The sequence below is a fragment of the Marmota marmota genome, unplaced genomic scaffold (genome assembly GCF_001458135.2).
Source record: "Marmota marmota marmota unplaced genomic scaffold, marMar, whole genome shotgun sequence".
Lineage (NCBI taxonomy): Eukaryota > Metazoa > Chordata > Mammalia > Rodentia > Sciuridae > Marmota > Marmota marmota.
Window position 1 is genome coordinate 13,448,208 of NW_025999913.1, and position 25,115 is coordinate 13,473,322.

Here is a 25,115-nt window from a genome sequence, read left to right on the forward strand (position 1 = left end):
AGGGAGTACTGGACCCCCAAACTATAAATCACCAACTTAAAATTTTAATTCTTAATAAAAATTACAATTTACCACAATAAGCTACTTATAAAACATGCATTAAAATTTCATGTTGATTTTGAATTTTTTTTAAGTTTTAAAAAACCTCTTTGCAGTTTACTTGTTTTCCACACACATTTAAATATTATGCACAAAATATATTTTGTACCTTTAAAATTGCTAATAATGTCATTTCTAACTTACCTTTTTTAGAACTGTTTTGATTCTTCTTGGTGGTACTACTATCTGCCTTCTTAACATTTGCACTCTTTACAGACTTTTTATTTTTAGGAGTACCTTTCTGTTTCGCTTTTTCCTTTTTAGAGGTCTTTTTTGGTGGCTGTTGGAAAGGAAAGCAAAGTATATATACTGATGTGATTCACTACTATTCCTCTATGCCTCTCAATATTAGAAAACATCAACATTAGGTTACAACAAATTATTAATTATCAATTTTTGAGAGATGACTAATACACTGAACACAATTATATCCCAATATAAGTCTAAGTACAAATCAAAAAACAGTTACAAAAAATAAAAGATGCCCACATTTATTCTGCTGGATGGGTAGGAAACCCCTATTTAATCCTGGGGAAAAAAATTTAAATCCTAAAATATATAGTATCATCTCTTATTTACTTTCTCTCTCTTCCAACTATAAGTTCCATGAAAAGGCCCCCCTCCCTTTGTCTACCAATATATTTCTAATTCCTAAAATAGTGCCTGCTATATAGTAGTAACTGCTCAATAAATATTTACGACTGTATGAGAAAACTACAGGCTCAGTGTGAGGTTATCTTGTCTACTGTCACATTAATAAAGAGCCAAGATTCAAATATAGATCTGATTCCAAAGTGTTTTCAAATATCCATATCTGATTAAACAGAAGCAAAATGCATATCTAAAGAGATTAAAATGACAAAATTATAGTTTATTGTTATTTTGCCTCAACCAGCTTCTCTGAAATTAGAAAACATTAATTCTTCATTTAGTTAACATTCTCAAAGGCAGAGCATTCCTATAAACTAATGCCCTAAGATAAATTAAAATCACCTCTACATACTACAATTGTCAATAACTTGAATAATGTTCCTCGAATATTTATTCAAGTTAAATTACACATCATCTTTTCCTTTAAAAAATAGAAACACTGTGCATCCTTCAGATTTAAGTGTACAGAACAATTTATTTCAGAAAAATTAGTCTGAGCTCAGACTATTTCTAAGTGCAGTACATTGGATTTTAGTGTCTATTTCTTGTAACAAAGTTTACAAGGAATATTGAAAGAAAAGTTTACATGTTTACAAGTAACAGTGTCTATTGTAACAAATTACAATACTATCATTATACATATCTATATAAGCCTAATATTACCTGCACTACTACTTAAGTGATGTACCCTTGGCTAGGAACTAGCTAACACATCTAGTTTGGTTGCTACTAAAAAATCCACTCAAGATATCAAGGTGCTGACATCCTTCTCCAAGTACATGAGCTTTACCATGAATTTTTGCTCTTCAGAAGCCATTGTTACTTCCTAATTCTGATGTTCCAAATAGTAGGGACTGTGGGACAAGAATTAATCGTTTTATCTTTCCTATAATTATCTTAAAGTTTTATTAGGTGTCCACCTAGTTCACACAAGCTACATCAGGCTCCTAAGGAAATACTAAAAGTCCATAAGTTCTGTTGACACACTTAATACACAGAATAAAATAATCAGTATATCACTATTTAGTCAAGGGCTAATAAAATCTGGACGGTAGGTAAAATAAACTAAGTTATTATTCAAAGACTTCGGGAAGGTGAGCAACAAATGATACTTGAGCCCCATTCAAATTATGTAATTAGATAATTAAAATACATCCAGAGGCTGGGCACAATGATGCATGCCTGTAATCCCAGCTGAGGCAGGAGGATCGTGAGTTCAGAGCCAGCCTCAGCAATTTATTGAGACCCCATCTCTAAATATAATATAAAAAGGGCTGGGGACGTGGCTCGGTGGTTAAGCATCCCTGGGTTCAATCCCTGGCACCAAAAAACAAGACCAACGAACCAACCAAAAAAAACCATCCAGAGCCTTTTATCATTTAAATTTTAGCAGTCACAAATAATATGGTGCCATTTTTAAACCTATAAATTCAGAGTGGTTAATAATTTGACAAAGCAATAAACATTTGCAGTGATCTCTATAACATTTTACTGACAAACACATAAACCTTTACATCTTTCTATATTTAACACCATCTTTTAGAAAGAATAATGTTCTACAGTCTAAGTGGACAACTAGCCTATTATCTAGTAACAAAATTTCTAAAAAACATATTATACAGTTACCATAGAAAAAAGATACAAAACACAGTTCAGAGTGTGGGCTCTTGAGGCAAGCTGGCCTGCTTTCAAATTGCAAGCCCCAGTGTATCTCTGGGCCTTATTTTCCTTATATACTCAGAGAGCAAGATTACCTATGGTCTTATGGGTGATAAATGCATTAATGCAGGAAAGTATTCTTAATTGTGCCCGGCACATAGGAAACACTCAAATTAGCTATTATTACTTTTAAGAGTGGTTTTTTTTTGTAGTGAAAAATTCTTTCATTATGCAAATGAATTTTTTTCTAATAACTTCAAGTTTTTAGGTGTTCTTTAAAAGCAGGGCAGATTACAGAATAAAAATTTAAAAAGCACCCAGACATTCTCAAGAACACTTGTATTAACTAACCACATCATATCATACTCTTTTCATATATTAACCTGACCCCAAAATACCAGAATCTCATTGTTATTCATACTGGATTTCATTTATCTTCAATAACCATTCACCCAATTTTCTGTGACAAACTTCAAGTAGGAATTCAGTATATTTTTAGGTTAATTTGTGTTAACTTGAGAAAGAGCGAAACAACTAAACCTTGGATGTAGTATCTTAGGCAGAGTAGTAGGACAGCTGATGAATTCTTATTGTGGCCGAAGTCCTGTGGGTGTTTAGAATCCCTTCTCCTACCCTAAAGATAAGCTATTAGGTATGGATAACTTGGAAAATGGAGACATTTCAAAGAACATACCTCAGTATTGGGACACAGTGGACAGGTTTTTGCAGTTAAGGCAAACATGGATCTCATTATTTAGATGTAAAAAAAAAAAAAAAACTGGGAAAATTGAGAAGGCAAGTTAAACCATGTCCACTTTAATTTTACATAAACTTTCCTCTACTTAGTAAAATCTTGCTCATACTTCTAAATCCAGCTGAGAAATTATCTCTTTAAATCTTGTGGAAAGTATCCTCAAGCAGTGAATAAGAATATGGTTTTACAATCAAATCATTTGGTCCAAACCCTGACTCCACCACTAATTTTGTATTCCCAGGCAAATCACCCTTTATCTGCATGTTTCCTTATCTGTGAACATGGAGATAATAATGGCACCACCTCTTATCATTTTCATCTCTCTGACATTGGGGTACACTTTACAATCTACATAACAATGTCTTACAGGCATCATGAATTTGATTAACTATGGTCATATCTAAGAAATTCTGAGGATGAGTTAATACACATGGCAGCAAAGAAAATAGGTATTTAATATTTGTTTAACAATAGTTATTTTCCTATTTCTCCACTACACTTCAAGCTTAAAGGTAGATCTGAGTATCTCCACAAGAATAGACACGGATTACCTTTATTCAGCACTATCATTCCCTAAGCACCTAAAAAAGTGTTGTTTACAATCACACTTGTAGTACAGCACTCACACATAATGTCATCAGCTTAAAAAAACAAAATAACAACAACAACAAAAAAAGACAAAAAACCCCAAAAGCAACAAAAAGCCAAAGCAAAACCCAAATTGCTTAGCTAATTAAAAATCAGAAATGTACTTAGCAGTTAAGTGAGCCAAAAATTTACAGCTGTTAAGAAGTGAAGACCCCCTGGGGCTGGGGATGTGGCTCAAGTGGTAGCGCGCTCGCCTGGCATGCGTGCGGCCTGGGTTCGATCCTCAGCACCACATACAAACAAAGATGTTGTGTCCACCGAAAAATAAATATTAAAAAAAAAAAGAAGTGAAGACCCTTGGTTAGTTCCAGTGTGCTTCACACTCAATAAAAGACTTAAGAGGAATAACTACTTACCTAATGCACTTCTTTTAGGCCAGAGTTGAATTTTTAGAACTAAGTTAAAATAAGCCAACTGATACCACAACATATTTATCACGTGCTAATTTCCCCCCTATTGCATACAAATATTACAGATAACCCCAAATTTAAAATGTTGGCTAAAAATACAGAATGGCAACAAAGGAAAACAAATTCTGCATAAGGGCCAACTCTGGCCCTTACAGTCCAAACTTTGTACTGGCTCCAGGATTCTTTCTCTCTGTTTTACAGCTCTTATGTTCTATGCAATTCACCCCCACCCCCACGCCCGAATCTTTGACCTCTCTCCTCCCATCTACTCAACTGAAATGCATAAGGATAAAGATCTTGTTCATTATTTATTCATATGTAGCACTAATGATTATTTGGAAAACTGAAATGGAAAAAATACCTGGGGACAAGATAACGTTTAAAGATCTCTTTCAACCCTGAAGTTCTACTTTATTAAAATTACCCCGACGCCTAGACAAGGATATATCCCATTCAACAGCAACCAAACCTCTTGATTTTTAATAACTCTACTCTCTGACACAATTTACCTATATAGGTTGTACATTTGAAAGTGTGGGGGGGGGAAGACCATTAGATCAGACCATCAAGATTAAGGGCACCTACACACACACACACACACACACACACACACACACACACACAATTTTGGTCACCAGGGATTGAACCCAGGGGCACTTAACCACTGAGCCACAACCCCAGCCCCTTATATTTTATTTAGAGACAGGGTCTCATCAAGTTGCTTAAGGCCTTACTAAGTCGCTGAGGCTTGCTTTTTGAACTTGTAATCCTCCTGCCTCAGCTTCCTGAGCCTCTGGGATTACAGGTGGGTGCCACAATGCCTAGCATAACTATATATTATTTTTAAGTCCCACAGCTGACTTATCTAGCTATACCATATAAAATGAAAAATACACTTATAGTATAGCCATGTCACCAAGTTTTCTCCATAAAGTGCCAAATAGTAAATATTTCAGACTTTGCCAACTACATACAATCTCTGTTGCATACTCTTAATTTTTTAAATAATCATTTTAAAATGGAAAAAAACACATTCAGCTTATGGGCTATATAAAACAAGCACGGGCTCGATTTGGTGTACAGGTCAGAGTTTTTTGATTCCAAGACTAGATTTCGAATTATTAGAGATTTATACATATAAGGAAGGAACCAGATAAGACATTCAAAAGGATAATTTCTTAAGTTACAACATTTATGTTAACAGCCTTTAGAGTTTTAAGTTTTGAGAATTAGATTCTGTTCTCTTACTCAATACAAAAATAAATAAATTAGAAACTCTAGAAAAATACAAAATAGCACTTAAAAAGGTCATTATATATTTATCATAGCTTTAAGTACAAAAGTGAGGCGCTCTCTCTCATGAGTAAAAAATAAATGAGATATAAGATACATACAGAACATAGTAGGTTCCATTTCTCAACAAATGCATATTGAATGAGTACTATTTCTAGCTAGGTAGACTGTCAGTTCCTGGAAGATGTAAGTCTCCCCCCCCAACACTTAGCAAAATGCTTAGGTATAAAGACAATCATTTTCAATAAATGAAAATGATAAATCTATCTCAAGATTGTATTAGTCTCAATGGTGCCCAAGTTCACCTTCACCACTCCAGCTTTGCCTCACTGCCCTACTTCTGTGGCACAAAAAAGCACTCCTGCTCTGTTCCCTACTTTTGTTCACACATCCAACTTTCCCCTATATTACCAATGTCAACTTGAATTGGTTGCTTCTTCCGTATCTCCCTTAAGCCTTCTCTCAAATAAAGTATTAAGTATCAAATGGCATTTGGGTAGAAAGTATCTTCTGTAATTCCAATGGCACTTAGTATATCCCCAATTTATTGAATCAGTCAAAATGTGGTTATATTAGAAATCAAGTATTGGCCCTTCAAGTCTCTTTTAAAATATTCTAAAAACTATTAATTATAGTAAAAACATTGTTTATGGGGGAAAATATTAGGTAACAAGTTTGGATAAAAAAGAATAAAGAAAAAACTAGTTTCCAAATTGTCAGCAGGATTTATTTTCAAAGATTTTGGTTTGTTCTCTCTGAATATATGCTTGTGGTTCAATCAGGACCATCTAGGGGAACAGATAAAATTGATGACCACCATTAATTTCAGATAGTACAATGTACCATAGTTTAAATTTTTAAAGATTAGTTGTATACAAAAATTTAAAGATTTTCCATGTCTGATTACCATGAAGGTTCAGAATCAGAGGAACAAGACACTTTTTGAAGGCAAAAAACCCCCACAAAATTTGGGAGATTTAGGCTTACCTATCTTTTATAGGCAGCAGGGCTCTTGAAGGAGGGTCACCAAAAAAGAAGCCTGTCAGAGCCAGAATTCTGTCCTCACAGCGAAAGGTTGGACTGGGTAAATAGATGAACAAAATAAACATTAGCTTAAAATACACTATTCTTTTAATAACTTGGCTGAGAAAATGCAGAATGCCAAGAGAAAAGAATGTGCCAGTATAGTTGTATTTCACAAAAGATAATAAAAGCAAGTTTAAGTCAAGATGGATTTTATTATGGTGATCAATGAACTTTGCCTTCCAACAAAAGGGTTAGATGGTTTATTCGATGTTGTTATTCCTCCGAACAAATGATGAGATTTCTTAGTTTTAAAAACATATAACGAAGCCAGGCACAATTGCACATGCCTGTAATCCCTCGGGAGGCCGAGGCAAGAGGATTGAGAGTTCAAAGCCAGCCTCAGCAATTTTAGTGAGGCTCAAAGCAACTCAGGGCCTCACTAAGTAAAATATAGAAAAGGGCTGGGGTTGTGGCTCATGATTAAGCACCCCTTGGTTCAATCCCCTGTACCAAAAGCAAAAAACAAAACAAAACAAAAAAACCCATAATTAAGAACAAAATGTTCATATTCACCCTCCTATTACTACCAAAAAAATTCCTTCAATAACCCAAATAGATAAGCCTTCCAATAACTGAGTTTCTATGATTTGTAGGATGGCTCACTCAACAACCTGCTTTTGATCTGCATTCCTCCTATGAAGTCAAGAAAGCTGATATCTGGATCTCACAGCTTCCTTGCAGCTAAGCAGCCACGTGACATAATTCTGGCCAAAGTCATGTACATGGAGATATCTGATAAAAGGCATCATGGGGGAGTCGGGGGGAGATGACATCAATGGGAAAATGTCCTTTGCTCTTTCTTGTCTGGAATATGAATACAATGTCTAAAGCTAAAACAACCCTGTGGATCATAATGTTAAATGCTATATACTAGCTCAGGAAGAGAGGGCATCCAAATCCTTTCCTGAGTTGCCCTACTGGCCCAGAACTACCTATCTGTGCACTTTTTTATCATGAAAGGTAAATGAAGTCCTGTTTTGGACATTGGTAAGGTTGTGAATTATCTCAGCTGAAAATATTCCTGACACATAGGGAAGAGTCAGATAAATACTAGGAAACAAAAAGTAAAGAAAAAGTTACTAGGATAAGTTGAAAAAGAAACAAAGTATATTTTTAAGGTGTAAAGACTACTCCCCCCCATGGGCAATGTTTCCCCCTTTTTCTTTATAACAACAATGTCTCTGATCCTGTTAATACATGCAAGTAGCAGAAAAGAGTATGATTTAATCTTACTTGCTCATTTAAGCAATCTTCCCCTAAAGATACCAATCCAATATGGGAATCAGATGGTTTTCAAAATCAGTTTATAGAAAATAACAACTTGTTGATATTCACATTTTCTCATTTTGAAGAAACTTCACCTACTAGTTTCTTCATTGTTTCTAATTGTTCATCTTGTTGTCCTAAAAAGTCAATGTCAAGAAAGAAATTAAAGGGATACGAATAGGCAAAGAAGGACTCAAACTATCACCATTTGCTAATGACAGGATTCTATATTTAGAAGATCCAAAAAAATTCCACCAGAAAACTTCTAGAACTAAAAAATGAATTCAGCAAAGTAGCAGTATACAAAATCAGCACTCATAAATCAAATGTATTTCTATACATAAGTGATCAAGCCACTGAAAGAGAAATTAGAAAAATTACCCTATTCAAAATAGCCTTAAAAAAAAAAAAAAAAAGGCTTGGTAATCAATCTAAGAGGTGAAAGACCTCTACAATGAAAACTACAGAACATTAAAGAAAGAAACTGAAGAAGACCTTAGAAAAAGAAAAGATCTCCCATGCTCTTGGATAGGAAGAATTAATACTGTCAAAATTGCCATACTAACAAAACTGTTATATAGATTTAATGCAATTCCTATTAAAAATCCCAATGTCATTCTTCATAGAAATAGAAAAAGCAATGATAAAATTGCTTTTAACCCAAAATAGCCAAAGCAATTCTTAGCAAGAAGAGTGAAGGAGGGGGCATCACAATATCAGACCTTAAACTATACTACAGAGCAACACTAACAAAAACAGCATGGTACTGGCACCAAAACAGAAATGTAGACCAATGATACAAAACAGAAGACACAGGGACAAACCCACATAAATACAGTTATTTCATACTAGAAAAGGTGCTGAAAACATACACTGGGGAAATGACAGCCTATTCAACAAACGGTGCTGGGAAAACTAGAAATCCATACGTATCAAAGTGAAACTGAACCCCTATCTCTCACCCTGCACAAAAATCAAAGTGGAGCAAAGACTTAGGACTAGAATAGAGACCCTGCACTTAATAAAGGAAAAACTAGGCCCAAATCTTCACAACATGCTAGCTTAGGACCTGACTTCCTTAACAAGACTCCTAAAGCAAAAGAAGTAAAATTAAGAATCAATAAATGAAATGGAGTCAAACTAAAAAGCTGCTTCTCAGCAAAGGAAACAATCAACAATGTGAAGAGAGAGTCTACAGAATGGGAAAAAGTTTTTATACCACACATACCTCAGATAGTCTCAAGGATATATAAAGAACTAAAAAAACTGAACACCAAAAAACACAAATAAACCAATCAATAAGTGAGCAACAGAACTGAACAGACACTTCACAGAAGAAATATAATCAATCAAGAAACATGAAAAAATGCTCACCATCTCTAGCAATTAGAGAAATGCAAATCAAAATTAAGATTTCTTCCCACTCTAGTCAGAATGGCAATTATCAAGAGTACAAGTAATAATAAGAAGGATGTGGGGGAAAATGTTCATTCATACATTGCTGGTGGGACTGCAAATTGGTGCAACTACTATGGAAAGCAGTATGGAGATTTCTCAGAAAACTTGAAATGGAACCACCCTTTGACCCAGCAATCCCACTCCTTTTTTTTTTTTTAACTATTTTTTTTTTTAAGAGAGAGAGAGAGAATTTTTTAAATATTTATTTAATTATTTTTAGTTTTCGGCATATACAACATGTTTTTTTGTATGTGATGCTGAGGATTGAACCCGGGCTGCACGCATGCCAGGCAAGCGCGTTACGGCTTGAGCCACATCCCCAGCCCCCACTCCTTGATTTATACTCAGTGGACTTAAAATCAGCATACTATAGTGATGCAGCGACATCAATGTTTATAGAAGCTCAATTCACAAAAGCTAAACTATGGAACCAACCTAGATGCCCTTCAACAGATGAATGGATAAAGAAAATGTATATATACAATGGAATCTTACTCAGCCTTAAATAATAAAATGATGGCATTTGCCCGTAAATGGATAGAACTAGAGAATATATGCAAAGTAAAATAAGCTAATTCCAAAAAAACCCAAAGGCTGAACATTTTCTGAAAAGTGGATGTGCTGATCCATAGTGGGGGGGGGGGGGGGGGAAGGTAAGTAGGGAAGAATGAAGGAACTCTGGATTGTGCAGAAGAGAGTGAGGGGAGGGGTTGGGCGGTAGGGATGGGAAGGACAGTAGAATAAGACAGACATTATTACCCTGAATACATAAATGATTACACTACTGTGACTCAGCACCATGTACAGTCAGAGCAATGAGAAATTGGGCTCCATTTATGTACAATGTGTCAAAATGCATTATACTGTCATGTATAACTAGAATAAATTAAAAAAAAAATAATTGCACCCAAAACCAAAGTAGAAACCGTGATGAAAGAGGTCTATAATAAATATACGACACTCATTAAAAAAAAAAAAGTCAATGTCAAGAGCCAAACTAATAGGGAAATCCAGTGAAGTTCTTTTATAAAGGCATTAATTACCAAAGCTACTCTTAATAAGCATCCTCTTGTCCAAGGAAAATGATTATAAAAACTTTTGTGAATTATTCATTGTATATCATAGAAACAGGTACAGAATAGAAAACTTCAAACGCTTTAGCGAGTATCAGTCAGTATGCTAAAGCTTACATCTGTTTTTTTTTTAAAAGAAGACTTTATAAGCTGTCAATTGTTAGCTGTTTAGATTTCAGTGGCTTCCTAATTCTCCTGCACAGATAAATATGAAAATCAGCAAGTGAATAATATTCAACCTCACATAATCTGCTGGAGAACTATAATTTGAATTGGACTTCTATCTAAAACTTCTAATATTATCATACAGATTAAATTTTGATTGTAGTCAAATTACCAAATTTACAGAGGAAACTGGTTAAGATAAAATTAATCTACCTAAGTTCACAGTTTATTCTAAGATATTAAAATAGAAATTTTAAATTAGCTTCTTGGCTAATTTAAATGAAGTTAATACTAATGAAAAGAAACATTTCAGGAAATAATCCAAACTATTAATTTAGTAATTTTCTATTTTAAAAAATGAATAGGCAAAATTGGCGCAGTAGCACATGCCTATCATCCCAACAATTTAGGAGGCTGAGGTGGGAGGATTGAAGCTCAAAGCCAGCCTCAGTGATTTACAGGGAGGGGTGAGGGAGTGGGATCACTTAGGGAGGCTCTATGCAACTTAGCAAGACTGTGTTTCAAAATAAAATACAAAAAGGCTGGGAATGTGGTCCAGCGGTTAAGCCCCTCTGGGTCCAATCCCTGGTACAAAAAAGAAAACATAGGCAATCCATAACTTTCCTGTTTAACCTGCAACTTTTTTCTTAATGGCCTTTCAGAAAAGAGGTCCTTTAGCAGTAATGACCCAAAATACTTTCATTGATGAAGTACCTAACACAGTTTCCACTTAACCAAGACGTCGTGAAATAAAGAAAACAAAGTGGCCAAAGAAATATCATTCCTCCCACTAGAACTTACTTTCAAAGGCCATCAGACCCTTTCACATAAACTCAAATCAGCAAGTTTTTGAGACCAGTCCTAAATTTTTACCCAGCCTTGTTGGAGCAAAGTTTGCAGGGGGTTGAGGAGTGTTGTTAATCTAGACTTTATTGGAATCGTATCTTATGAAATCTGTCAGGACCAATCCAAGCAGGAAAAGTCCCTCTAATAAAATGTAATATAGATTTTATCTTGTGGTTCTTATACAGCTTATGTTTGTAAAAGCATTATCTCCCATCCTTGTGGCTATCCACCATTTGACCAGGGTTTCTAGCAACAGATCTTAGTTCATGTCACTGTAAAGCTTTGATTTGTAGTGGGACATTTCCACACGTGATCATTATCCAAGAATAAATATAATTACAAATATAGAGTTCAACTACTTAGAACAATCTGGAAAACAAATAAACCCAGTTTCTAAAGCCCATGGTTTGTCTCTATGAAAAAATGAAATGTTAATATTCTATGACAAGAGTTTAGGGGCACTGGGGTTGTGGCTCAGTGGTACAGCACTTGCCTACCATATGTGAGGCACTGAATTCTATCCTCAGCACCATATAAAAATAGATAAAATAGGGGCTGGGGCTGTAGCTCAGTGGTAATGCACTTGCCTGGCTTGTGAGGCACTGGGTTCAATTCTCAGCACTGCATATAAATAAATAAAGGCCTATCAACAACTAAAAATAAATAAATAAAAGTATTGTATCCAACTACAATTAAAAATAAATATTTATTAAAAAATACAACAGCTTAGGATACAGTAAACAGAACATGGTAGATGACCAGAAATCTGAATGCAGAATAAAATTTAAGAGTCACAATTAGCCAGATGCAGTGGCATACACCTGTCATAGCAACAACTTAGGAGGCTGAGGCAGGAGGATCCCAAGTCCAAGGTTAGCCTCAGCAACTTAGGAAGACCTTGTCTTTGCAGGGGGTGAGGACCAAGATATGGCTCAGTTGTTAAGCACCCTTGGGTTCAATCCCCAGTATCAAAACAAAAACCAATAAAGGAACAAGAAAACCTGTCACATGTTTTCCTCTCAGATGTCCAATCCATAGAAATGTTAAAGCTCAGATTATTCATCTTCCTTTTTGTCAAAACAAAACAAAAACCCTTAAGATATTTATGAAGCACCTGCTAGACAGATGTAACCAACCATCTTTTAAAATTATAAAGCAGTTCATACTTCGTTTGACATTAAACCAAGGATGAATTTTAAATACCTCAAGACTAATAAACACTAAACACACACAAAAAATAGTTTACTACTTTTTAATCCCTCTAATTCTGTGGTGCTCAATCTTCTCTCCCCAGGGAACACCTGGCAATGTCTGAAGATATTTCCAGTTATCACAACTAGGGACTAGAAGTGCACCACAAAAAGAATTATTTAGCCCAAAACATCAACCCAGCATTAACTAAGTCCCTAAGACAGGGGAATTTACACACAATTTATAAAGCAAGTTCTGACTGCTAAAGGAAAACTCCAAAACAAAATTAAATACTCTCTACCTGAACATCATTAACAACAGGAATGTACAGATACATCTTCTGTACCTGTTCTCCCTTACCTACCTGACGGAGGATGTATATCAAAAGTTTAATCTTTTAACTTCATCAGTTTACCTCCTTCCTGAAGCCTCACGTTGGAAGATAAGTATTCTCAATGTTTTACAAATACTCCCAAGTAAAAAATGACAGACATTTCTAAGTCCTATAAAACTTACCCACCAAACTTCAAACAATGTCATCCTCATTAAATAACGCCCAAATGATGACCCTTAAACACCTTACTTTTTGCACAAATTGGCTCAAGTTAATGATATACCATGAAACAAAATCTCGGAGAATCTGCTCCAATGTGTTCCAGGATAAGCATCCTTCCAGCTTCTCTGACCATTTACCTATTCTAGACTCAAGTAAACATTTCAAATTCAGGACATTCAGACTATTATATTTCAACTTTTATACTCTGGGTTGGCAATAAAACTAGATGCTCTATAAGGGAAAGAAATGGGTTTATACTTAATTTAAAAAACAAAGCACTTTACCTCCTCTTCACTTTCTTTATCTTCTTCATCGGAAGACTCTTCCTTGTTTTTCTTTTCATCTTCATCACTACTAGATTCATCTGACAGAATTTCAGGACATTTGGTTCGCTTTGCCTTTCTTGCCATTCCAGAACTATTCCGTTCTTTTTTACTGCCTTTGCTAGAAGTTTTTTTAGATTTTGGCAATGGCTGTATAAAAAATTCATAATAATAACACCAATAAGGAATTAGATTTCCAAGTCAACCAACTGTACCTGATAACTACTTCTCAATTTCATCTCTCAAAAAATACAAGCTTTTAGGCTTTTTTTTTTTTTTTTTTTCAATTGAGTCAGGTCAACCTAAAATTGTATTACCAATACTCTATTCATATTCTAAACACCTAAAAAGACTTCCCAAAAGTTGAGAGAGATGTATTCTAGGTTATGACATGGAACCAGAAATGCAGTGCATGCAGACAGTTCTTTATACTTTATCATAATTGTTTTAAGACAATTTATTTCATTTTTATAAGCATTAAAATTGTTGCTGCTAGGAGTCCTTGCTTTTAGAGGGTTCATGAATCAAAAGGAATGGGAGGCACTATTAAAAAAGAACATAAAACCTTATCATCAATTATACATCTTGAATTTTTGAATGAACTATCATATTGCCTTTAGGCTCTATTTTCAATAATGCCAGGATCATATTTTGGCTGATGCTTCTGAATATGCAATAAACACTGGGTATGTTAATTACAAAACTAATTAAGAACCACAAAATAGGTGCACTACAATCACTCTAATATTCAATTAAACCCACAATTATCTTTTATATTCTTTTATTTTTGCCAGTGTTACATTATATTCGGCAATAAGCAAAAACACTAGGGTAAAATACAATAATGCAAAGTATGGGTTGAGCATCCCTATTCTTCAAAATCTAGAGCTGACATTTACTACAAATGGAAAAATCCACATGTGGACTCATGTTATACATGGCACAGTAAAAATGCAGGCACACACTTGAGCTGGGCATGGTGGTACATGCCTGTATTGCAATTCAGAAGGCTAAGGCAAGATGATCACAAATTTGAGGACAGCCTTAGCAACTTAGAGACTCTGCCTCAAAATAAAAACAACTGGGTACGCAGCTCAGTGGTAAAGTGCTACAGAGTACAACCCCCAGTACAAGGAAAAAAAAAAAAAAGTAAGAAACAAAAGCAGGCACATGAAAATAGTATACAAAATTACCTTCAGGGGGTGGTGTATACATAAGGTGCATATGAAACCTAAATGAATTTTGTATTTAGACTTTTGAGTCCCATTCCCAAGACATCTCATTATGAAAATCTTCCAAAATTGGGGGGTGGAAATCCAAAATCAATCACTTCTGGTCTCAGCATTTCAGATAAGGGATATTCAACATATTTTAAATTGTATAAATGTTTGTGGCAACTTTACATAATATTTTTCATAAAACTAACAGAACCACAGGTCTTTCCAGGAATATCCAATTTCTCAGGAGTCACAGGCACCTACACAAAAATTAAGAAAAAGTATCTACTAGAAGATAGTGTTCTCAAGTTATCTACAAATAAAACAAATAACAGGACAGCCTCTAGCTTGCCCAAACAATGGTGATTCTAAAGGCAGACTGGGAAACACAACTTAGATCACTCCAGAAAGTTAGTGACTCGATCAAAAACATTTCTCAGAGATGATTCTCTATTAAAAAAGCAAAAAACAAACTAACAAAAAACCTTCCTTGAGGTTGAACGTGGTGGCACACACCTGAAATCCCACCTGGGAAGCTGAGGCAAGAGGATCCCAAATTGGAGGCCAGCCAGGGCATCGCAGGGAGACTATCTCAAAAAGGACTGGGACTGTAGCTCAGAGCCAGAGTATGTACAAAGCCCCAGGTTTAATCCCTAGTACTCAAAAAAAAAAAAAAAAAAAAAAAAGCCTTTAACGTATACAGGTATCCTTGATCCTTGTTATGTGAACTACTACCAAGACCCAATTCCCATTTACATTAATTCTTTGATAGCACTATTTAGAGAAAAAGTGACACTCATTGTCCAGACTTCTACTGTTCACTATATGAATGCCAAGTCTCAAATGTATTAGAATAATGTGACATCCTCTACTATCTCAGCTCAGGAACCAGATGCAGGTAGTATTCTCTACACAGAATTAATAGCAATGGGAAAAGAATGGGTGCTGGATAAAGCTATAAAGTGAAAGAGGGGCTGGGGATGTGGCTCAAGTGGTAGAGTGCTTGCCTAGCATGCGTGAGGCACTGGGTTCGATTCTCAGCACCACGTAAAAATAAAGATATTGTTCGATTCTCAGCACCACGTAAAAATAAAGATATTGTTCGATTCTCAGCACCACGTAAAAATAAAGATATTGTGTCCACCTAAAACTAAAAAGTAAAAAATATTAAAAAAAAAAGTGAAAGAATCAACTACCAAAAATAAATGAGAATCTGTTAAAAAAATAATAATAAAGTAGTATACAAATGCTTTAGAGCCTTTCCTATACTGGTTCTAAGTTAAATCTACTGAACAGAGTTCAATGTCAGTAACATTATCTCTTTTTGGAAACTAAATCTACCCCCCCGCCAAAAAACAAAACCAAAAAACCCACAAAAACAGTACAGTAAGACAGACAATGATGAATGCTGTGTCCTTTCAATACCTTTAAAATCATTATTGAAAAAAATTAATAGATCTTATAGCATTTTCCTTTTTTTAAAAAAAATTCATTTATTTTTTGGTACTGGGGATTGAACTAAGGGGCACTCAAATCACTGAGCCACATCCCCAAGCCCTACTTTTTAAATTTTATTTAGAGACAGAGTCTCATGAATTGCTTAGTGCCTCACCATTGCCGAGGCTGGATCTGAACTCGTGATTCTTCTGTCTCAGTCTCCCAAGCCACTGGGATTACAGGCGTGAGCCACTATGCCCGGCCTTAAAGTATTTTTCTTAAATGATTGTAGCTTACAGTAGCACAGAAAATAGCTTCAATTTACCATTATCAGATTAAGAAGTAATCACCACAGGGTCACATGTGAAAAACAGATGTAAGAAATTCTAGAGGAAGTCCAGGCACAGTAGTACTCTGTAATCCCAGGGACTCAGGAGGCTAAGCCAAGAGGATCCCAAGTTCAAGTCCAGCCTTAGCAACTTAGCAAAGCCTTAAACAACTTAGTAAGATCCTTCTCAAAATTTTTTAAAAAGTACTTAAGCAAAAAGGACTGTGGACTCAGCTCAGTGTTAGGAAAGCCACCCCTGAGTTAAATCTCTAGTACCAAAATTCTCTCAAAATGTGGCTCATGGATTCTGGGGTTCTCTGAGACCATTTTAAGACTCTATACAGTCAACTATTTTCACAATAATATCAACATATTACTTATTTGTTCTTTTTATGGTGTTGACATTTGCACTGAGGGCTGGGGTTATGGCTCAGTGGTAGAATGCTTGCCTAGCACATGTGAGGCTCTAGGTTCAATCCTCAACACCACATATAAATAAATAAATAAAGGTGTTGTGTCCACTACAAAAATATTTAAAAAAGAAAGAAATTTCCACTGATTATTCAAAAGCATAGGTGGGTATTAACCAAGATACCTTCATATCAATCAATGCAACAAAATATACTAGCAGTCACTGCATCCCTCACAACTACATATCAGTAGAAAAAAAAAAAAAGGAAAAATTGCTCTACTAAGAATGTCCTTGATGAAACCATAATATTACTTGCATTGTCCTTTTAACATCTGTGACAAAATGGGAAATACACCACATAAAATACTCTGGCTTCACATTGACATTCAATGGTTTTCTCCAGGAAAGTATTTGTGCAATTCTTTGAGATGTGAGCTAAACTAGCTGGTTTTTTCATGGAACATCATTTTTATTTTTGGCAATGCTGGGAATCAAATCCTGGGCCTTGCACATGCTAGGCAAGCACTCTATTCACAATGACACCCCAAGCTCTGGAACATGATTTTTAAAAGAACTGACAAACACAGACATTCAGAATTTAGGTATTTGATAGACACGTTTTCAAAAGCAAGCAGGTAAAACTGTTACTTCAAGGAAAACAACTGACAGTATTTACTGCCAATAAATTTTACAAAACTAAGCAGAAATTGCAATTTGGAAACAACACTTCCACTACTGTGAATGTGGTAATTTCCTAGTATCTAAAGATTTTTCTGACAAAATAGTGTATATATTGACAAATGTGACTTTTGAAATGCTTCATGAAATGTGTCAGTATTTGGAAGATCTGCATTATGTAAGCCAGGGAAGTATTATTTCCCAAATGGTAAAGGCATGATGTTACAAAAACATACATGGGTAAAAGACCCATGCTCATTCACATGTCTCCAGATCTACATTAAAACATCACAACTAATCTCTAAGAAACTACCAACTGTGGATTTTTTTTTTTGTTGTTATCAAAAGAAAATACCCACCATCATCTGAGAGGATTTTAAAAAATACTTCTTGTCCTAACTACATACATGTGTGAGGCTGAATTTTCTTTGTATATTTCGAGCAAAACAGTAAATTGTAAGAGACTGAATGAGAAGCAAAAGAGAATTGAGCTGTTTTCTCTTAAGCCAATATTAACTAGATGTACAAAAACAAAATAATGCCACTCTTCTAATTCTTTTGAATATGTTTTGCACAAAATATTTGTTAATATTACTTGAAAATTAAACTGTTCATAAACCAAAGCTCTTGAGTTGTCTCATTAATTTTCAAAGGATGGGCTGGGGTTGTGGCTCAGTGGTAGAGTACTTGCCATGCACATGGGAGGCACTGGGTTCAACCCTCAGCACCACATAAAAGTTAGTTAGTAATTGCTTCTGAGATCAACCTGCCACACAAAATCCTTAAAAAACACAAGTATAGGTATAAAATTAGAAAATAAAAAGATAATCTGTCTTCAAGTAAGCCAATCTAGTGTAACAAAAAAACATCATACCCCTTGGGTTAGTAGCTGCTTAATTAAAGTAGCAGCTTGACTATCCTTTATCTGTCCCTGTACAGCTAATGGAGAGTGGGATCAAGAGCAGGCAAACCAAAGCTCCAGAGCTGTTTTCTTATTTTGATTCTTCATGCTCTGCACACCCCCCACCCCCTGTGAACTCCTTTACAGGCCTGCTAGACCTCTTTACACTTCTTTTCCTATGGAAATGAGAAAGGAATATGGAACACTGGCCAACAGACCTAAAACAAGCTGAAAATGCAAGATCATATAAGTAACATTTCAACAGACATTTTGAGTCACCAATGTCATTGATTACTGTTGAATAATTAAGGTGAACTTAAAATTTAGGAAGTATGGGAAAATTACGTGGTTGTTTTACTTCCCTGCCCAGCTCCTAGAGCTCTGATGATTCTAGAAACTCAATCCAGGAAACTTGTTTTTCAGCTTTTTTGTCACTTTCTCATAACTTTATTTCAGGATCTAGAAAACAACCAGTTCATCTCATCCTTTCTATCCTTAGTACAAGATTATATTCCCATCCCCGGCCCGGCGCAACACCTCATACTCAACCTGTTTCTGTTCTTCAAGGACCTTCTAGACACACAATCCTAGTTTTGTATTTTTTGTCCTATCTAACATATACTTTTCTTAATCTTACACCCCTCATAATTGATACCAGTGAACATATTCCTATTCCTCCCATATTAGTTCTATCTTGAAGTGTTGCAGTTTTATCAATGGAAGGTATACTCTTTATAAAAGCAACTATTACTGAATGCCAAGTGCAAAACTACTCTTCAATTATACTGTTTCACAGAAAAGAGAAAGTAAGGCAAGACCATTAATAAGTGGTTTGCTATTAAAATAGTAAAAACTGATCCTCACTTTGCCAGAAGGCTTTGGATGCATTAGGAAATTCAAGATCCTCTTCACTAGTTCACTATTTACACCAGATCTCTCCAAATCAAGAACTTCACAGATGCTCTTTAACATGGCATTTCTAAATCTGAAACAGAAAATGGGAAAAACCAAGGTGATTATATAGGAGTTTATGAACATTCCCCACAATATAATGGCAACAGCCAACAGAACTGGTTGTCAGATACATTGAAAAACAAACAGCCAATGTTTCTCTGAATCTTACTCTTAATACTTTTAGCTAGTGTAGAACCACATGAGCATTAGAACACTGAAACTGCCATTTACCAGCTAAGTTTAAAGGCATAAAAGAATAAATTAAGTAAACTTACTGGAAAATTATGTAAAAGATTCTCACCTACAAAATTAAAGAATTTGATAATTCTTCTGGCTAGTAATTAAATTTATACTTTTCCTTCAGCATTTAGACTATGACAATGTTTCAAAGAAGAACTCAGTAATCATTTTTATTAATTATTTAAACTACAGGCATTTAAAAAAACAAAAACTCTGAAAGCACATCAACTTATTTCATTATGAAGAACACTGTTTCTATGAAGTGATCATCTTCAAAATAGTTTAAATGGTTTAAAAGAAACAAAGTAGCTGACAAGGATAGGAACTGGAAAGATTTTTTTCACTACATTTCCTTTAGAGTTTTGGACCCTCTGAATAATCAATCTGTATCATTTCTTCTAGAAATAAAAATTTCTTTAAGGCTTTTCAATAATCTTGATAATTCCTATACACTAGAAAGTAACAAACATCCCAAATTAGCACTATGAAAATAAGTTAAATCATAGCACCTAAACAGTCAATGTACAAAAAAAAAGGGTGTTCATGTTTAAGTATATTTACATAAGTATTATAATTAAATACTAAGACAAGAAAGTACAGTGATTAAAACATGATTATTTACAAAAATGACTTACTTTTTCAACATTTCTTCTTTCTTTTTGTATTGGATACTCCCTTTTTCAAATGGAAATCCACTGAACTGCCCCACATTCTTCTTTAATGAGGACACCTGAAAATGTTCTTATTATTGATATTTATTATCTAGCAATGTACAAAAAAATTTCAAAGCCAACATCTTAATTTTCCAGTCTTCAAGTTACAATATATTGTTCAAAATTGAAAAATATTACTAATGTTACCATTATAACAATTGTTTTTCATTTGGGAACTTTTAACAAAACTGTTATCTAATAGTCCCAGGAAACTTGGAAATTTACTGATTAAAAAGACATCTGTTGCTGGGCATGGTGGTACATGCCTGTAATACCAGTGTCTCAGGAGGCTGAGACATGAGGATCACAAGTTCAAAGCCAGCCTCAGCAACAATGAGGCTCAGTGGTTGAATGCCCCTGGGTTCAATCCCAGGTACCAATAAATAAATAAATGGGCATCTGTTCTGTCAGGTGTGGTTGTACACACCTATAACCCCAGCTACTCAGGAGGTTGAGGCAGGAAGACTGTATTTTCAAGGCCAAGTTGGACAATTTATAGAGATACTGTCTCAAAATAATTTTTTTTTTTTTTAAAGGGCTAGGAAAGAAGCCCAGTGGTAAGAGTGCTTGCTTGCCTAATACACACAAGCCCCTGGGTTAACCTCAGTAACACACACACAGATGTCCTTTCCATAAGCAATACAAGTTACTACTCATAATTCTTATTTTCCAAATCAGAAGTCAAGGACTTTACTCTTTGAAAAGTAAAGCTACTCTTTGGTATTCCAAAGTTAATACCATTTACTAGTTATGAGATTTGTCTAAATTAATATTGTTGTGATGATTAAAAGAGATTAATACATGAGGAAATAAATTATGTAAGGCTTCAGACATTCTATTCTAATAACACCAAACTTTTACTTTCCCTATGTACAACACATAACGAAGTTCCCTTAATTGTATGGAACACTAAGTTGTATATAGTATTAAGTTTCTTTGGCAAAGAAGTACCACCCACATTGCTATCAGGTATTTGTACAAAATGAGATACAATTATACTGAATTATTTATTCTCAATGGCCAGAATATCCAAAAAATAAAATTTCTGACCAGGCATGGTGGCACACACCTGTAATCCTAGCCACTCAGAGTGAGGCAGGAGGATCCCAAGTTTGAGGCCACCCTTTGCAACTTAGTGAGACCCTATATCAAAATAACAAGGGATAATAATGTAGCTCAGTGATTGAGCACCCCTAGATTCAATCCCTAGTACTTTAAAAAACAAAAACCAACCCTAATGTAATATATTTAAAGATTACTAAAATAATCATACTTTCAAATTTCAGTTAGGAATAAGAAACAACCACAAAGAACCCTGAATATTATAGTCCTAATTGTTACTATCCAACTACGTGACCTGTGAAAAGTAATAGCAAGTATGTGTGTCAGTGTGCTCAACTGTACAGAAATGAAATTATCAACCAGTTTTGCAAAACTAAAATTATGGTCCTATCATTAAAGTATTTTAATACACAAAAGAGAAAACAGATTAAAGGTTATTTTTAAAAAGGTCTTACAGTGCCTGGTCTGTTGTAAAGCAGTTTGTGCAGATTTCTAAGTTCATCCGTTTTTTTCTTGCTCAGAAAGAAATGTATCCTTTCAATTTCACAAAGTTTCTGCCCCTTTCCTTAAAACAAAATAAAACAAACAAACCAACAAAAAACACATAAATACCCCTTAGTTAATACATTTATAAAATTGTTTTATTGACAATTATTTTACAGTATAATTTACATATAACTTTGCTTTAATGAGGCAAATAAAATTAAGTCAAGAATATATTACTATTTACTTAAGGCTAAATACCCTAAATACCCAAGCAAGGCTAACCATATTTTCGCATATTTGGGCATTTTCACCATAAAATGAAAAAAATAATAAACTCACCTTGTGCAATTGTAAATGGCTCTCTTTGTAAGGAAGATACTTGCATTGTCAACCTCTCTACTTTTTTCTTTTCCCTCTTGCCTTCAACAATGAGACTCTTTTCTAGATAGGAAATTAATTTTAAGAAGTAAATGACATAAAAGATAAAACATCACAGAAATTTTTTACTTCGCTTTAGCCAAGGCTGGCTTTGAACTCGCGATCCTCTTGCCTCAGCCTTCCAAGCTGCTGGGATTACAGGCATGCGCCCAGCAATTTTAAGCTTATTTTTAATTTTTATTTTCATAATTGTACTTATTTCCAAGGTGTACTGTGATAATTCAATATGTACATACAATGTGTAATGATCTAATTATAATTATTACTATTTTCATTTCATCATTTCTTTGCATTTGGGGCCATTGAACTTTTCTCTTCTTATTCTTCATAAAATATACAATACCTTGTTACAAACTGCTGTAAACTTAACTATATTTTGGTGCCTGTTACCTGTTGTCAGATAATGTAAGTTTAAATATACAATCGACTGGCCAACCCTTAACGTGATGTGATAAACAAGGTTCATAATGATGGCCCATAAATCACTCTGAAAAAAATGAGTTCTATTTAGTCCAGACTGTCTTTAAAAAGAAGAAGAAAAATTTGGCTGGGCACAGTAGTGTACACCTATAATCTCAGCTACTCCAGAGGATAAGGCAGGAGAATCACAAGTTGGACTCCACCTGGGCAACTTGGTAAGACTCTGCACATGATACTGAGGGAATGAACAGATGATGAAGACACTGAACATTTTTTGAAAGAGATCATGTCTACCATATCATGCTGTAATGCAGAAGATGATAAAACACCTTTAAAAAGATACAAATAAGTTCTTTGAGTAAAGAAGGAATTATTTTTTGACTAAGAAAACAGGATCGAACATCAGTGCTGGCTCTGAAGGATAAATAAAATTTGGGGATGTAAAAATTTGCACATAAAGCATCAGAAAGGGATGCTAGCAGGTATTCTGGAACCAGGGCTATGAAGCCACCCTATTATCAACAGACTTTCTCGTAACTAGTGATTTAAACCATTTGCTTCTGATTATCATCTATATAGTATTAACTACCCAGTCTAACTCTAGGCAGAGTGTTCTTCTGAGATTCAGATCAACTAATGCACACCTAGCTGCCACCATACATAGATCTACTTCATGTCCTACGGGTACTTGGACTCAATACATCCAAAATGTAAGTCATAATCATCTCCAAACTTGTTGACCTCTGCAAATTTTTTCAGAAAATACCTACTTGCCAAAGAAAGCAAACTACAAGTCATCGTTCTACCAGTCAACTCACCCATTTTTCTCCCCAAGTCACTGACATTTTGGGTTAGTCTAACCCTTATTTGACACACACTTCATCAATTTCAATGCCTTGCTTCCAAGATGCCTCTGAACTAAAGTATTCAGAGGTACATACAGGTGTTCCACAAACATTACAAATGAGTAAAAAGGGTACTACTCAGAATATTATAAAACTGTTAGGAAATAAACTTTATACTAAACCATGTTCTTAAAAAAAAAAAAAAAAAAGGCACAAGAGCTCAGTGATAGATGCTTGTTTAGCATGAGCAGGGCACTGGGTTTAAGCCCCAGCACCATAAACATAAACTATATTAAGCCTTGCTCCATGGGGCATGCTTGTAATCCCAGCAGCTGGGACTGAGGCAGGAGTATCAAAGCCAGCCTCAGAAACTTATTGAGGAGCTGAGCAGTTCACTGAGATCTTGTCTCTAAGTAAAATACAAAAAAGGGCTGGGGATGTGGCTCAGTGGTTGAGTGCCCCCCCCCCCACTTCAAAGCCCAGTACCAAAAACAATAAAACAAACAAAAAACCCCAAACAACATCAAAACATTAAAACCCAACTATTTCTTTAGAACAAAATCTGGGATTTTTCTGAACTTCCAAGCACCACTATTTTGGCCATTCACAGTATATTTATATAAGTTCTGTAATTCTTTTTCCTTGACCAAAACAAATGACCATTTCTGTGGTATGTCAACCCAGCCACTCTAGAAAGACTGAAAAATAAACAAAAGATCAGAGGAAAAAATGCCAATAAAGTTTTGGTTAACAGATGTATCACAGCCCAGTGTCGCTTATCACAAATAACAAAACTATTCAGCAATAATTCATGTTAAAACTCATAATCAAATGCAGACTGTGGTTAAATACAAACATACCCCTACCCTGGGGCATAAAAAAGGCTCATAATCCTCAACCACCAGGCATTATAAAGAGCTGGCCGTGGCGGATTCAGACTTAAAGAAACGGTCAAACACGGGTTTGTTTGCAAAGCTTCAAACTTGGGTCCCCTCCCAGGCGGGTGCGTGTCAGCCAGGAAGCTGGACAAGGCTCCCGGCAAAGGCTGCGGGGCCGGGCCTCGGAGTCCCGCCGGAGCGTCCCCGGGAGCGGGCCACCTCCCCGGGCTGCGGCTGGCAGCGGCCCGAGGTGCACCGCCCGCCCGCCCACCTGTCAACGCGGCCAGCGGCAGGGCCCAAGCGCGGGCTCGGGTCCCCCCCCCCCCCTGGCGGCCGCGGCCCCGCTGCACGGAACTTTCGCGGCGCCTTTCGCTGGAGCCACTTTCTCCGGCAGCGACAGCTCTCGGGGGCCAGACGCCGCTCGGCGGGGGAGGGCCTCCGCTCGCGCTCAGCCAATGCACGGCCGGTCTGTGGGCGCGACGGCACCTCGGGACTGTAGCCGACGACGCGAGCCGCGACCACAACTTCACGCCGCAGAGATGCGCCCGGAGACCCGCGGGGCGCCGACGGCGGGGCCGCCGCTCCCCAGCCCCGGGGCCGCCGCACCGCAGCTCGCCCGGTCCCGCCC

General features: G+C 35.9%; 1 protein-coding gene across 1 annotated transcript in view; it reads right to left on the minus strand.

Annotated features, from left to right (window-relative positions):
* Dek (DEK proto-oncogene) overlaps positions 1–25,110 on the minus strand; it is a gene marked incomplete at its 5' end in the record, with an annotated part of 31,356 nt that extends 6,246 nt beyond the window's left edge. Inside the window, 7 exons of the mRNA XM_015494180.2 lie at positions 244–379; positions 13,440–13,628; positions 19,316–19,436; positions 20,281–20,375; positions 21,876–21,985; positions 22,246–22,347; positions 24,759–25,110. Coding sequence (XP_015349666.2) covers positions 244–379; positions 13,440–13,628; positions 19,316–19,436; positions 20,281–20,375; positions 21,876–21,985; positions 22,246–22,347; positions 24,759–25,110 — 1,105 coding nt within the window. The remainder of the gene's footprint in view (positions 1–243; positions 380–13,439; positions 13,629–19,315; positions 19,437–20,280; positions 20,376–21,875; positions 21,986–22,245; positions 22,348–24,758) is intronic.
* Between the last annotated feature and the right edge of the window lie 5 nt (positions 25,111–25,115).